Genomic DNA, 16,486 nt, shown 5'->3' with positions numbered 1-16,486 from the left:
TATATACAGTAAGAACCTTAGTAAAGTAAGCAAAGGGATGAAACACAATCTAGTCCTAAAAATACATGTGATTAAAAACATTCTTAAAATACTAATTAAATAGAATTTGGGCTATAAACAGAAATACAAACAACCAATTTACAGTTTCTAAATTACTTTTATATCTTCTCTTAGAGTATTAGACATTGTTATCTGAAATAATTATGGTAACTAATTAAATGTTTCATGACTCTGAGGATGAGATTAAAAATTACCATCACCGAAAAGAATACTAGACTTAATAATTGAGGAAAGAATAAAATTGACACATCAGATATTTTTTCTTGAAAAAAAAAAAGAAATTATTCCCAATCAACAAATGTAAAACAACCTAAAAATACTTGGCCATTGCCTTCTTGAACTGTGAAACCATTAGTATCTTTGACTTCAACTACTGTTCCAAGCAGTGGAAATCCCAGTTGTACAGGCAATTCACATCTATGAAAACACAACAACCCAAACCAAATTTAAAAGTTTTCATTTGAATAGAATATTTACCAGTGTATTTAAATCACATTGTACCAAATAAAGAAAAAAAAAGTTTTTGTTATAATTCAAAGATTGACAAGAGGAAAAGGTTAGGTGGAAAAGTTATCATGTTATTCATTGCTGTTTAGTTACAAAAACCTCTAGCAGGATCTGTAGCACCAGTTAAAATAAGAAAGGTTCTGGATTCCCAGCTTAAAATTCTAGATAAAATAGTGCTTATAAAATATTACTCCAGTGCCTACCAAAAATACTATTTGTGTTAAGATACTGGAAAAATAAGTTTCTCTCTACCCTACCCTGAAGTAACTGAAACCCTTACTTCAAAGTAGAGTTAAGAATTTTCTCTGGTATCCTGTAAAAAGTCGCCCAACTTGATACCTCTGTGATACCATAAACATTAAATATTTGTGTTTTATTGCCTATTCCTCTCCAGCTTTTGAGAACAGTTAATGATGGAAATGCTTCGCCACCAAGGGCCAATACTCGAAGAGAAGTATTGGTTGATAAAACAGTTGACTTGATAAGCTGAGATCCAAATCTTCTAAGCAATGTCGGTGTTGCCTGTAGATACATTAAAAATAAATTATTTCTTTCCCTTCACTTCTTTAAAAAAAAAAAAACAACACACTGTAGTGATTAGTCCAAAGCTTAACATTGGGAGCTCACAAGGAAATTAAGGCTGTGTTTATTAAATGGCAAATCATATTTGGAACACTACTGAAGCAGCATTACCTTTTTAATGTGGACATAAATTTTGCTTCAGTAAAAAAAAGCAAATATTAATTATGTTTCATTATGCAGTTTAGACAAAAAGGTTTAAAGGACAAAAATCTATAAAATGAATTTACATTTCCTTTCCCATTATTTCTATGTAGAAAAAGTAAATAAAAGTGTTAAGAAGTGCCTAAGCAAAACAATGAATAAAGATTTTAAAAAACAACTTTATTAAGATAATATAATTGACATACAATAAACTATACATATTTAAAGTGTACAACACAAATTTTGAGATATATTATCGGTGAAACCATCACCACAATCCAGATAATGAACATATCCTTCAACCCTAAAATCACTTATGTACCACTGTAATTCTTCCCTTCAACTAGACCTCTCCTCCAGACAACCACTGATCTATTTTTTGTCACTTGATGATCAGCTGACATTTTCTAGAATTTTATAAAAATGGAATCATACAACATGTATTCTGTTTTGACCTAGCATCTTTTGCTCTATGTTCAGTGAAAATACTTTGTGATTCATGTTGTATATATCAATAATTCATTCTTTTTTGTCTTAGTCTGTTCAGGCTGCTATAACAAAATACTGTAGACTGGGTAGGTTATAAACAACAGAAGTTTACTTCTCACAGTTCCTGGAGGATAGAAGTCCAAGACCAGGGTGCCAGCATGGTCAGGTTCTGGTGAGAGCTGTCTTCCAGGTTAGACTTCTTGCTGTGTCCTCACATGGTGGAAGGGGATAGGAAGCTCTGTGGGGTCTTTTTTACAAGGGCACTAAATCCCATTCTTGAGGGCTTCACCCTCATGACCTAAGCAGTCCCAAAGGCCCCATTTGAATTCTGGGGGACACAAACGCTCAGACCATAGGAACTTTTTATTCTATTGTATGGATCAGGACTAGCTTTTGAATTTCCATATAAAATTTAGGATCAGCTTGTCAATTTCTCCCCCAAAAAAGTCCATCAGGATTTTGATAGGGACTGGGTTTAATTTATAGGGAGAACTGCAATCTTGACAATATTGAGACATCCAATCCATAAACATGAAATGTCTCTTCATTTATTTAGCTCTTCAATTTCTATTAACAATGTTCTATAGTTTTCATTGTACAAGCCTTACTCTTCTTTAAATTTATTCCTATTTTATTATTTTTGATGCTATTGTGAATATAATTATTTTCTTAATTTCATTTTTGGGCTTTTTTTCTATAATGTAGAAATATAGTTGATTTTGCATATTGATCTTGTACCCTCCAACCTTGCTGAACTTGTTTATTAGTTCTAGTAGTTCCCCCATGTCGTCTGCAAATAGTTTTACTTCTTCCTGTCCAGTGTGGGTGCTTAATTTCTTTCTTCCTTTTTGCTTTATTGCACTGGCTAGAACAACCAGAATAATGTTGAAGAGAAGTGAAAAAGCAAACATCCTTGCCTTGTTCCCAATCTTAGGGTGAAAGCATTCAGTCTTTTATCCAATTATAATGTTAGCTGTAGTCTTTTTGTAGACATCCTTTATCATGTTGGGGAAGTTCCCTTCTATTCCTAGTTTGTTGACTTTCTTTTTTTATCATTGGCATTGGATTTGCCAAATAATTTTTCTGTATCTGCTGACATAATTATGTGCTTTTTGTTCATTATTCTTTATCTAGTATATAGCACCAGTGGATTTTTGGATGTTAAAGCAAATGTGCATTCCTGGGACAAATCCCACTTAGTCATATTTGATGAAATAAAATTATTTTTAAGGCAGGACAAAAAAAAATTTTTTAACATAAAATTCTCTCTCTGCCCATTTGGGCCCCACTGCCCTCGCTTTACAGTGCAATGTGCATCTGCATTATACATTAACCAGACCACCTTAGAAGACACAGAAATACCTGCTACATTGTAAAAAGCAAATTTCTCCTCGAACCAACAAGGTAATTCCTTAGAAGATAACATTCCTTTCTTAATCCTGTGACGGATCACAATGACCCACTACTCGCCTTATATGTGCAGATCTAGACTATGTAAACTATCAATATGTCACTTTGATGTATAACTCTTTGTCTCGAAAATGTATATAACTGTGCTTTGACTTCTAACAGGCAGAAGGGTCCTCAGATCTTTCTGAAAGACTGTCTGCCAGGTTATAATCCTCAGTTTGGCTCACAGAACATTCTTTCTTCCTTTCTTAGATTGACTAATTAATTTTTCATCAACACATTTTACATTTCCTGAGACTTATTTTGTAGCCTGGAATATGACCTATCCTAGGAAATGTGTGCTCTGCCTTTGGTGGATGGAGTGCTCTACATATGGGATATGGTTGATCATGTTATTCAAGTCTTCTTTATTATATACATATTGATTTCTATCTAGTTTTTCAATGAATTACTGAAAGTAGGGTACTAAAATTTCAAACCATTGAGTCGTCTATTTCTCCTTTCAGTTCTGTCCATTTTTGCTTCATGTATTTGGAATCTCTATTTTCAGGCAGATATCATGTTCTTGATATAACAATATACTTCTTTTTTTTAAATTAATTAATTAATTAATTAATTAATTTTGCACCAGGTCTTAGTTGCAGGAGGCAGGCTCCTTAGTTGCTGCTTGCCGGCTCCTTAGTTGCGGCAGGCGGACTCCTTAGTTGTGACATGTGAACTCTCAGTTGCAGCATGCATGTGGGATCTAGTTCCCTGACCGGAGATCGAACCCAGGTCCCCTGCATTGGGAGCACAGAGTCCTAACCACTGTGCCACGAGGGAAGTCCCAACAATGTACTTCTTGATGTAATGACCATTTTATCATTATGAAATGTTTTGTTGCTGGTTTTTTATTTGCTTGTTTATTTCTTTGTTTGTAACTTGCCTGGGTTAAATGTGAATTGTCTCCCCCGTATGGTCACTGATGTCACTGCTCAGTTGGCTTTTAAAATAGGTATTTGGGAACTCCCTGGCGATCCGATGGTTAAGACTCAGCACCTTCACTGCCGTGGCCCAGGTTCAATCCCTGGTGGGGGAACTAAGATCCCACAAGCTGCATGGTATGGCCAAAAAATAAATTAATTAAATACATTTTTTTTGGCCCTTGGCAGTGAGAGCTTGGAATCCTAACCGCTGGACCACCAGGGAATTCCTTAAAATACATATTCTTTTTTTTTTTGGCTGCATCAGGTCTTAGTCACAGCACATGGGATCTTTCATTGTGGTGTGCAGGCTTCTCTCTAGTTTTGGCATGAGGGTTTTTCTCTCTCTAGTTGTGGCATGCAGGCTCCAGAGTGCGTGGGCTCTGTGGTTTGCGACACGCAGGTTCTCTAGTTGAAGTGCGCGAGGTCAGTAGTTGTGGCGTGCGGGCTTAGTTGTCTCGCGGCATGTGAGATCTTAGTTCCCTGACCAGGGATCGAACCTGTGTCCCCGGCATTGTAGGTGGATTCTTTACCACTGGACTACCAGGGAAATCCCAAAATACATATTCTTGTTTTCATTTTTTAAAATTAATTTATTTTTGGCTGTGTTGGGTCTTTGCCTCTGTGCGAGGGCTCTCTCCAGCTGTGGCAAGCGGGGGCCACTCTTCATTGCGGTGTGCGGGCCTCCCACTATCGCGGCCTCTCCTGCTGCGGAGCACAGGCTCCAGACGCGCAGGGTCAGCAGTTGTGGCTCACGGGCCCAGTCGCTCTGTGGCATGCGGGATCCTCCCAGACCAGGGCCTGAACCCGTGTCCTCTGCATTAGCAGGCAGATTCTCAACCACTGCGCCACCAGGGAAGCCCCTTGTTTTCATTTTTAAGTCTTACTTCCTAAGTGTCGCCTCATGTCTGCATAGCTCAGCTGTCAACCAGTGACTGGACAGATTGTCTGTATAGGTGGATCTGTGTGTGGATAGGCGAGCTCATTCAAAGTTAGGTCATTTTCAAGTCTGATCCAGCTTTTATTTTCCATGGGCTTTTTTGTGTCTCTTATGTGCATGCACATAGCCTCAAGGTCAGTCAGGAATGTGCTTGCCCGCCTCACCATAGCAACCTCAGGCTATTGGAGCTGTAGGCCCTTCTTGCTGGCTAGAATGCCACAGATGATTTCTAAAGTGTTGAAATGGTTATTTTTGTCAATTTTGTCCAGCTTTATAGTTGTTTTTTGGGGAGAATATCTGCCAATCTCCTCACTTGGCTATAGCCAGAGGTTACGTGAATGAAGATTTTAAAATGGCTTCTTTCAATAAAAGCTAAAAGGACAACCTGAATTTTAATTTGGGGAGATTATTTAAGGTCATGGCTTGTCAAAATATTTAAGTAGTAGGATGACCCTATATCCCAGTATGTACTTATTGTTCCAGATTACTGTCTGGGAATTTAGTGCTTTCATTCACTCTCAGGATTCCAAGTTTTTGGTAATAAATTACAGTGGTCACCCTATTTATCCTGAAATGATCCTAAATCAAGCTCTTAACTGTTCCACCAAGAGTTTTTTGGGTTTTTTTAAAACAAATTTATTTATTTATTTGTTTGTTTTTATTTTTGGCTGTGTTGGGTCATCATTGCTGTGCGCAGGCTCTCTCTAGTTGCGATGAGCAGGGGCTACTCTTCGTTGTGGTGCATGGGCTTCTCACTGTCATGGTTTCTCTTGTTGCGGAGCATGGCCTCTAGGCGCACAGGCTTCAGTAGTTGTGGCACGTGGGCTCAGTAGTTGTTGCTTGCGGGCTCTTGAGTGCAGGCTCAGTAGTTGTGGTGCATGGGCTTAGTTGCTCTGCGGCATGTGGGTTCTTCCAGGGCCAGGGCTCGAACCCATGTTCCTTGCATTGGCTGGCAGATTCTTAACCACTGCGCCACCAGGAAAGCCCCCAAGACTTTTATCATAAGGAAAATCTCTTGTCAAAATGACAACTGAATGGTCCTGCTCTCCATTTTCAGTAAAGCAAATCTGAAACATTCTGGCCTAATTTCTAGTGTTAAGGATAATTTCAATTTTGAACTCTATAAATGAATGCACAACTATGAATATTCAGCAAGGTAAAGCATAGTAACACTTTTCAGATACTCATAAACTGAAATGATCAATTTACTGGCACAGGACAACTCAACATCCTTTGCTACCAAATCATCTTAGGCATAGGGAAACAGGACTTAGCAAATAACAGAAAAAAGTGATAGAAAATGTTATAGTTTAATTCCAGATTGTCTAAGTAAAAATTTATGTAAAAATGAAAAACACTTATGTTGACACTTTGGTAGACAGCAACCTAAGATTTTGATCTAACTAAAAGGTTTCACTTTTAAAAGGCATCAAGTTTAAATAATATAACTTTGTTTCCCAGAGTATGCAAAAAATTCCCAAATATACTTTAGGTTTGTAAGAAACCAAACACTGGCCCTTTCTTTGCAAGAGAAAACTCTTACTCCTGAGATAAAGAGGTTCTTAATTTCCTTAAAAGCTTAGTCCATCTCACTTTGGGGCCTTTCTTCCCTGCAATAACTCAAGATATTCTATTTTTTCCAATTTTCAAAACTTTAGTAGCATGTATTCTCTTTGAGAGCTTTTAAGATCCTTGCTTAATATCCAATTAGGTTTGGGCAAGGTTACTTGTAAATAAAATCTGTACAAGGAGCTCTTAAATGTATCTCCTTGATGTATCTCCTTGATGACTTACATATTATTTGGTAGGAAATTGACTCTGGAGGGAAAAGGTGAATGCTGATAATAAAATAAAGCTAAAATTCACTACAAGACATGTGTCTTATACAAAAGAAAGGTTAGCCTGTCAGCTTTTGTGCTTCTCTTCTTTACTCAAACCAAGTCAAATGTGATCTGCTCATAATATTCCAAGTAAATATGTATTGTGAGTTATATAAAATCACAATGAAACTATATGCAAAATTTGCTGTATTTTGGGAACAGAGTTAGTAAATGTGTATCCATTTCTCAGAAGGATCTATGATCCCAGAAAAGTTAAAAACCACTGCTAAAGTAAACTTATCTGAGATTGTGTTTTAACATTAAGCAACAGGGTCAGATTTAAAGAGGTATAAGACACTATTAAGGTACTTAAAAAATATTCCCTGAAAAATTATGCTCCTTGAATTTTACAGGAAAATAAAAGTTGTATTATTAAAATCTTGCCCAGATTCATAGAATGATTCACCAACAGATGAGAATTTATACCACTGATACCTAGCAAAACTGCATTGCTATACTCATTTCATTTACATATAATGGTTTTTTTAATAGGATGAAAAACACATTTCCTAAAAAGAAAGTCAGCATCAAATTTTGTCTCTGGGAAGAAATTTAACATCCTCTCAAGTCTCATTTAAAAAACTTTTCATTTATCATGATATGCATATAATTTTATTAATTCTCTCTAGTTTCATTAACCACTTGCAATGTTATATCTTAAGGCTAGAGTACAAGTTACATACTTCCACATATATATTTTTTAAATCTTCAAAAATACCAAACTTAAAAAATATATTTTTTTAGGTTAAAATAAAACATACCGATGTAAAAATCAGAAAATCTAAATTTCTAAGTCAATTATAATTTAACTTACTTAAAGCAGCTTTTAGTGGGAAACACAATAAACTCAAAACTTTAAGACAAGAGAGGCATATCCCAACAGATTTGAGTAAAAGTTCCTTTAGTTATTATAGTATGTACAAAGTACATAGTAAAATAATTTTCTAGACAGAATTAACTGATTTTTTTCATTCTCAAACAAACAAAAAGTGACATCATCAGGAAGACAGCCCTTGATAATCTAACTAGATTATCATTAATCCATTGTAAAGAGCTATAAGAATATAAAATATTCTCTAACACACTTAAAATATTGAATAATTAAAAACAAAGCATTTCATTTGCTACTAAAATGTACCTGTAAAATGGTCACTCTGTGATGGGAAAAGAGAACAGCAGCTAATTTTGACGGGAGCACTTTGACAGAAGTTGGTACAATAAGCAGAGAGGCACCACTTGATAGAGCAACAAATATTTCCACAACAGAAGGATCAAAGGTCAGAGGTGAAGCCAGAAACAAAACATCTTCCTGAGTGATCTCAAAAAGCACCCTAAGGCAAAACAGAATGTAATTATGAGAAATGCCTAACATTTAGTAAACACATATCCTAAAGAAGTATTTACAACCATTAAGTTTCCAGATGTTGGCCAGATTTTTTTTTTCTCTTAACCAAAATGGTGCTATTAATTCTAGAACTCGTCTTTATAAATGTAAGGATTAAAAGCCATTTAAAGCAAAGCCACTTTTTACCATGACGTGTTTTATCGTATGTGATGGCCTTCTGATGCGTCAACTTGACTGGACTGAATTACAGTCCTCAGAATTCCCTTTCTATTGACAGTGTGTTTCCTGTTAGGGTAGAAGACAAGGGGTATTCTCTCTAGACAGTTGGAGGACAGAAGGCGGACAGTTGTCATTTGATAGCACACACACCTTCTCCCATTTATTCAATCAAACACTAGTTTAGGTGCTGCTGTGAAGGGATTTTGTAGATATGATTAAAGTCCCTGATAAGGTGACTTTAATCAAAAAGGAGGTTATCCTGCATTGGCTGGATTTACTCAGTTGGAAGGCCTTTAAGAGAGTGTTTAGACTTTCTCTGAAGAGACTCCAAACAGCAGCTGGATCAGCAATTAGCTAGTTCAGCAATTACTCTCCCTTTCCCCTGGATCCTCTTTCCTGACTTGCCTGTGGACAAGCACATGCCCATGGGGTTCCAGTCTGTTCACAATCACCCCTAATTGTCTACCCAATGGACTTCAGTCTTGCTTACCAGCCCCACAAATGTAAGCCAATTCCTTGTAATAGATCCCTGATATATACTCCCAGTTCTGTTTTTCAGGTAGAATCTTGACTTATTCTATACTACTTATTGAATGATGATTAATAGAGACCTCTGACTCCCTTTTCCCACTATATGGCATTTTCTCTCAGTAACTCAACAAAGAGCAGAACAGAATATATGTGGTAAGGGTATTACAGAGCATGGATGGTCAGCGATGAGCCTATAACACTCTTCAATTTAAAGACACAAAACTCATTCTATGTAAAAGCAGGGATTACCTTAAGTTCAAAATATCTTAAAGTATGGTATTGTGGGCACCCACTTGGAACCCCAGGGTTGGTATGAAGATTATTTTAAGCTGAAGACATTTTGGATTCAACAGATGCAGAAAGAAGCCTTCCTGGAGCTTCCCTTATCTGATTGATAGCAGAAACTTCTGGGGAATGAGACTACCATAAATTCCATCTTCAGGGTGACTTTTACTCCCAAAAGTACACCAAGAGTAAACCCACCATAAACCCCCTCTACTGGGGAGTTTTATGGCCCTGACGACATGATGAAACTACCCTCATACGCATAGGCCAACATTACCACAAAGTTTCTTATCTGCTTTTGTCTTTCCTAAACAAACCAATTTGTATTTCCCATAGAAGCTTTTCTTCCCCTCCCTTTCCCCTACTAAGTTAGGTAGATAAGCCCCAACTTTAAGCATTTAATGATGGAGTTCAGAACATGCTATCCCAAAATATGCAGCTCTGGTATACTGACCATTTTGAGTGAAAGGCACTTGAAAAACAGCAAAACAAAAACACTCTGACCTTCCTGTTTTTCATAAAGGCAGATGAAATTCCCACATGAAAGATGTCCTCCTTATACCAGAAAGAAAGTAATGTTCTTCATATCAAGGATGAGACGCTGAAAGCAAGAGAACGCTATACAAAACAAACCTGGTTAAAATCATTCTTGTCTTCCTTTAGCCTCCCCACACCGTTTAGTCACTTTCCCACAACTGCCTCTCTTTGTTTAACCTAATATAGTCTCGTCATCTCTTTGGGTCATTCCCTATGAAGGATCCTGTGTCACATATAACTTGTTATACTTAAATGTATGCTTTTCTTCCGTTGACTTTTCTTTTGTCAATCTAATTCTCAGACCCAGCCAAATAGAACCCTAAGAGGGTAAAAAGTGATGAAATAAAATTTACGTTTTAAGGCGGGACAAGAAAATTTAAACATAAAATTCCCTGTGTCTGTTTGGGTCTCCCCAACCTCCTTCCCAACTGTGCAGCGTGCATCTGCATTACACATTAACCAAGCCTCCTCAAAGATGTGAATGCCTCCTCCACTGAAAAAGATCATTTCTCCCCCCTTTCTTCTGATGCTAGCAATGTGACTTCTTAAAAGAACAGCATTCTTTCCCAACACTGTAGGGGGTCATAATGACTTGCAACTCCCTTTGTACATGCTTACCTGGACTATATATATCTTTGGAGAACTTTATATAAAATATCAGTATGTCATTTTGGTGTATGATCATTTGTCCGGAAAATGTATGAGTGTGCCTTCGACTTTTAACAGGCAGAACAGTTCTCAGAGCTTTCTGAGACTCTCTTGGGTTATAATCCTCAGTTTGGCTCAAATAAAATTCCCTTTTTTCTTCTTAATTTGTTAATTGAATTTTCATTGACAAAGGTAAAGGTTTGTCTCCCCTACAATGAGCGAGCTATTTCTTTTGTTAGCTCCCATATGTATATAAATAAACATTTTTTCTTTGTTAATCTGTCTTTGGTCAGTCTAATTCACAGGTTCCCAGATACTGAACTTAAGAGGGTAGAGGAAAAGTTTTTCTTCCCCAACAATATAGGTTTTTAAATCTAATTATATATATATATATATATATATATATATATATAATATTTTTAATAAACTTATTTTATTTATTTTTGACTGCGTTGGGTCTTCACTGCTGTGCTGCTTTCTCTAGTTGCGGCAAGCGAGGGCTACTCTTCGTTGCGGTGCATGGGCTTCTCATTGTGGTGGCTTCTCTTCTTGTGGAGCACGGGCTCTAGGCACAGGGGCTTCGGTAGTTGTGGCACGCAGGCTCAGCAGTTGTGGCGTGCAGGCTCAGTAGTTGTGGCGCACGGGCTTAGTTGCTCCATGGCACGTGGGATCTTCCCAGATCAGGGCTCGAACCCATGTTCCTTGCACTGGCAGGCGGATTCTTAACCACTGTGTCACCAGGGAAGCCCTAAATCTGATTATAATTTAATCTAATTATATATTTGTGTCTCAGGTAAGCTAAAAAAAATCAATGTATGATAAAAGCTACACTCAAACTTCAATTTTTTTTTTTTTTTTTTTTTGCGGTATGCGGGCCTCTCACTGTTGTGGCCTCCCCCGTCGCGGAGCACAGGCTCCGGACGCGCAGGCTCCGGACGCGCAGGCTCAGCGGCCATGGCTCACGGGCCCAGCCGCTCCGCGGCATATGGGATCCTCCCAGACCGGGGCACGAACCCGTATCCCCTGCATCGGCAGGCGGACTCTCAACCACTTGCGCCACCAGGGAGGCCCTCAAACTTCAATTTTTAATGGACTTGTTCTTCACAAATATTGTCTGGTTTCCTAGTTAGAATTCAGGGGAGAACATATTTTATAACAGGCTTTCAATAATGCTTGAGCCCTGAAAATCATTTTTTTTGGTCTCAATTCTGTGAACAAAAGTGGGCAGTGTTAAGCATTCATGGAGAATCTGGAAGTTAATTTAAAGAACGTAGCTTAAGAAGTATTCAGTATAGGAAAAGTTAAAAGAGATAGATTTTAAAGAAGAAAAGAGATAGAATGGAACAAATATATGTTGAGCTTACTACTTCTGAGGCTTAGGTGCTGTATATCTAACTTATTGTTTCTCATTTTCCCAACCACCCTATGATGCAGATATGGTTATTAACACCATTTAAAAATGGAGGAAAAGGAAATTCAGGGAGGTTAAGTAACTTGTGCAAAGTCATAAATATCAACTAAAAAAAAATAGTACTGGGGCTTCCCTGGTGGCGCAGTGGTTGAGAGTCCACCTGCCAATGCAGGGGACACGGGTTCGTGCCCTGGTCCAGGAAGATCCCACATGCCGCAGAGCGGCTGGGCCCGTGAGCCATGGCCGCTGAGCCTGTGTGTCCGGAGCCTGTGCTCCGCAACAGGAGAGGCCACAACAGTGAGAGGCCCGCGTACTGCAGAAAAAAAAAAAAAAAAAAAAAATAGACTTAAATATAATTTTTAAAAGACTTTACAACTGTATGTTCCTGTATTAATTTCAACAGAATATTCAAGATATGTAATATTAGAAAAGATGTCTGTCCAACAATTTATTTTAAGAAGGTCAACTGAGAAGATAATTCAGCAAGAAAAATAACTATAGTTCTCTTTATTTTTTTGGTTGCATCAGGTCTTCGTTGCCGTGCACGGGCTTTCTCTAGTTGCAGTGAGCAGGCTACTCCTTGTTGTGGTGTGCGGGCTTCTCATTGTGGTGGCTTCTCTTGTTGCGGAGCATGGGCTCCAGGTGCAAGGGCTTCAGCAGTTGTGGCTCGTGAGCTCTAGAGCACAGGCTCAGTAGTTGTGGTGCACAGGCTTAGTTGCTGCGCAGCATGTGGGATCTTCCCGGGCTAGGGCTCGAACCCATGTCCCCTGCATTGGCAGGTGGAGTTTAAACCACTGCACCACCAGGGAAGTCCATGTAGTTCTCTTTAAGATATGATTACAAAAATATATTTAACAAGATAAATAATCTAAACAAATATATAAAAAGGATATGTTTTGTTGGGCATTCCTTCAGAGTACTATATTTAAGTCATCAAGCTCCAGAAGTAAAAGGGGGCTTTAAAAAAAAGCCACACTGGGCTTCCCTGGTGGTGCAGTGGTTGAGAGTCTGCCTGCCAATGCAGGGGACATGGGTTCGAGCCCTGGTCTGGGAAGATCCCACATGCCGCAGAGCAACTGGGCCCGTGAGCCACAATTACTGAGCCTGCGGGTCTGGAGCCTGTGCTCCGCAACAAGAGAGGCCGCGACAGTGAGAGGCCCGCACGCGCACTGCGATGAAGAGTGGCCCCCGCTTGCCACAACTAGAGAAAGCCCTCGTGCAGAAACGAAGACCCAACACAACCATAAATAAATAAATTAATTAATTTTAAAAAATATAAAAAAAAAAGCCACACTAAAATAATAGAAAAGTTCTACTTCTTTTTCTTTTTACTTTTTTTTAACTTCACTGAGCTACTTTTCTTGGCTGACTGAAACAAAAGGAGTTTTAAATTTCCATTTCATTTCTGACTCTGCAATCAAACTAGGTAATTGTGCACAAAAAACAAAATAGTTCCTTAAAAACTAAAAGCTCACAAATGCTTATACAACTAAGGACTACATATTTGATGCACAGCTATCAAAGAGCAACTATTCAGCTTTTTTTTCTTTTTTTGGCATAATCTAGAAAGATTAGTAAATATTTTAAGGGAAGATCAATTCCATGTTATCACTACAGAAGATACCATATCTGTCTTTGTAAAATGCCTGTGGGCATCAACAACACAATTCTTCTCACAGGTTCTTATTAAAACGATAAAGCAAAAGACAAACAGCAAATCAAAGTCCCATAATCTGCTTTCAGAGAGTAGTACTGTCACAGCTAAAAAAAACAAAACAAAAAAGGTTTACCCTCACACAGTTTACTGAGTTTACTGCCTATATTAATAGGACTTACTATTTACATTGTCTTCATTAGCACAGTTTTATTATTGTAGGAGACTCTAAACCAAGAAAACAGAAGTTACATATAACTTTACTGTTCATTAATGAAAACCAAATCATCTCTTTAACAAAAGCATCAAAAACAGTTTACAACCCAAGACTCTCTGAACCTCTTTTCTCAAAAGTTCCTTTGCTATTTCCACCAATCCATCATTATTATATCACAAACCTTACCCAATCCTTAAATTAAGGCCCTGTATTGAAAGATCTAGGGACCTCCCTGGTGGTGCAGTGGTTAAGAATCCGCCTGCCAATGCAGGGGACACGGGTTTGATCCCTGGTCCAGGAAGATCCCACATGCTGCGGAGCAACTAAGCCCATGCACAACTACTGAGCCTGCGCTCTAGAGCCCGCGAGCCACAACTACTGAAGCCTGTGCACCTAGAGCCCATGCTCCGCAATAAGAGAAGCCACCGCAATGAGAAGCCCGCAAACCGCAACTAAGAGTAGCCCCCCTTCGTCGCAACTAGAGAAAGCCTGCGCGCAGCAACGAAGACCCAATGCAGACAAAAATAAATAAAATAAATACATAAATGCTGTGGAGCAACTAAACCCATGCACCACAACTACTGAGCCTGTGCTCTAGAGCCTGCGAGCCACAACTACTGAAGCCCGCGAGCCACAGCTACTGAAGGCCACGAGCCTAGAGCCTGTGCTCTGCAACAAAAGAAGCCACCGCAACGAGAAGCCCACGCACTGCAAAGAAGAGCAGCCCCTGCTTCGCTGCAACTAGAGAAAGCCTCTGCACAGCAACGAAGACCCAATGCAGCCAAAAATAAATAAATTACTTAATTAAAAAAAAAAAGATCTATCTTACTTCAAAATCTCAGTAAATCAGATCCTGCCCTTCTCCCTCTGAGACCATCATACTCTTGGAGGTAGGCAGCATTCTCTCCTACCAATATAAGCAATAAACTCAGCTTTATCTTACTAACAGGTTATTCTGATAATATTTGGGGAGTCAGCTGAAATTTGGTACTCCCTAGCTTGGTGATTTAAGTCCAAATCAAATAGAAAATTTAACATCACTGTTTCAATTTCTAAATTGGATATCTTAACATTTCATCTTTCAGAATCCAATTATTTAGCACTTTGCTTACTTGTGAACCTAAAAGTAAACCAAAAAGGGTTTAATAAGCAAATAGATTTCATTAAGTTCAAGCACAAAATAGCTATCAAGAACTTTGTACACTCTACTCACAAATTAGCCCCTCATCCCTCACTGAGCACGTATTTACTCTCACCTTACAGAAAATTCCTGCCTGTTAGGCCCAGTGCCTCTTAGTCAGCTGTCTCTCCCACCTCTCCTAGATTCCAACTCAGCTCCACTCTCTTTAAGTTGCCTATATCTCCATTCCCACCTCACTTCCCATAATGTTAGCATAGGACATTGCATCCTATTTCTTTCTAAAGTTACAATCCATCAACTTCCTCTAACATTCCTTATTACATAAAGAATTTATGTAACTTATTATCCCTCTTATCCTTTTAAGGCTCTCTAAAGAAGAGAGAGTATTTTAAATATCATCTCCTCCCATCTCAAAGTATCCTACTCCTTTACCATATTCCTACTACTTGATTTTTCTAACCAAACCTCTCTACCAGGTCTTTATGCTCAGCCTACAAGTCTCCCCCACCTAAAAACAAAGATAAAAAAGCTACACCCTCCCAGAATCCTTTCTCTTCTATTAAAACTAGTTTCTAGAAAATAACACTTTACTTTTGTTGTCTCCATTTCCTTATCTCTCATTCTCTTATCTCCAGCCTGTACTGTCTTCAGCCCTGGTAATTAGAGAAGTGAAGTCACTAAAGACCAGATTGTCAGGACCTCCCTGGTGGTCCAGTGTTAAAGAATCCGCCTTCTAATGCAGGGGATGCCGGTTCAATCTCTGGTGGGGGAACTAAGCCTGCGCACTTCAACTAGAGAGAAGCCCGCGTGCAGCAAACTACAGAGCCCACACACAACTAGAGAGAGAAAATCTGCACACCAGAACTAGAGACAAGCCACACGAAGAGCCCATGCGCCACAACAAAAGATCTCACATGCCACAATGAAGATCGTGCGTGCCACAACTAAGAACCAACACAGCCAAAAATTTAAATAAATAAATAAATAAAATAAAATATTAAAAACAAAAACAAAAAACAGATTGCCAATTACAACAGACACCTCTGTAGCATTTAACCATTCCTTCCTTCTAGACCTGGGCATCCAATATGGTAACCACTAGATACATGTGCCTATTGAGCACTAACAACGTGACTGGTCCACATAGAGATGTTTAAGTATAAAATACGTTCTAGATATAAAAAAGAACGTAGGACTTCCCTGGTGGCACAGTGGTTAAGAAACTGCCTGCCAATGCAGTCGACACCAGTTCGATCCCTGATCCAGGAAGATCCCACATGCTGCAGAGCAACCAAGCCCATGCGTCACAACTACTGAGCCTGCGCTCTAGAGCCCACGAGCCACAACTACTGAGCCCACACATTCTGTGACAAGAGAAGCCACTGCAATGAGAAGCCCGCTCATGGCAATGAAGAGTAGCCCCTGCTCACTGCAACTAGAGAAAGGCTTTGTGCAGCAACGAAGACCCAATGCAGCCAAAAATTTAAAAAATAAAAAAAAAAGAATGTAAAGTACCTCACTAAATTT

General features: G+C 38.7%; 2 protein-coding genes across 5 annotated transcripts in view; one reads left to right on the top strand and one right to left on the bottom strand.

Moving 5' to 3' along the window:
• The window catches only part of AASDH (aminoadipate-semialdehyde dehydrogenase), a 36,638-nt gene that overhangs the window by 11,420 nt on the left and 8,732 nt on the right, over positions 1 to 16,486 (bottom strand). For all 4 annotated transcript variants that reach the window (XM_060109308.1, XM_060109282.1, XM_060109290.1 and 1 more), the window contains 3 exons: positions 8,110 to 8,302; positions 848 to 1,089; positions 371 to 477 (listed from right to left, as the gene is read on the bottom strand). In XM_060109308.1, coding sequence (XP_059965291.1) covers positions 371 to 477; positions 848 to 1,089; positions 8,110 to 8,302 — 542 coding nt within the window. The remainder of the gene's footprint in view (positions 1 to 370; positions 478 to 847; positions 1,090 to 8,109; positions 8,303 to 16,486) is intronic.
• Positions 1 to 16,486, top strand: part of CRACD (capping protein inhibiting regulator of actin dynamics) — a 315,539-nt gene that overhangs the window by 292,193 nt on the left and 6,860 nt on the right. The gene's annotated exons all lie outside the window — the stretch shown is intronic.

Source organism: Mesoplodon densirostris, chromosome 1 (assembly GCF_025265405.1).
Source record: "Mesoplodon densirostris isolate mMesDen1 chromosome 1, mMesDen1 primary haplotype, whole genome shotgun sequence".
Lineage (NCBI taxonomy): Eukaryota > Metazoa > Chordata > Mammalia > Artiodactyla > Ziphiidae > Mesoplodon > Mesoplodon densirostris.
The sequence above is the reverse complement of the archived record's forward strand: the minus strand, read 5'-3'. Positions and strand labels throughout refer to the sequence as shown.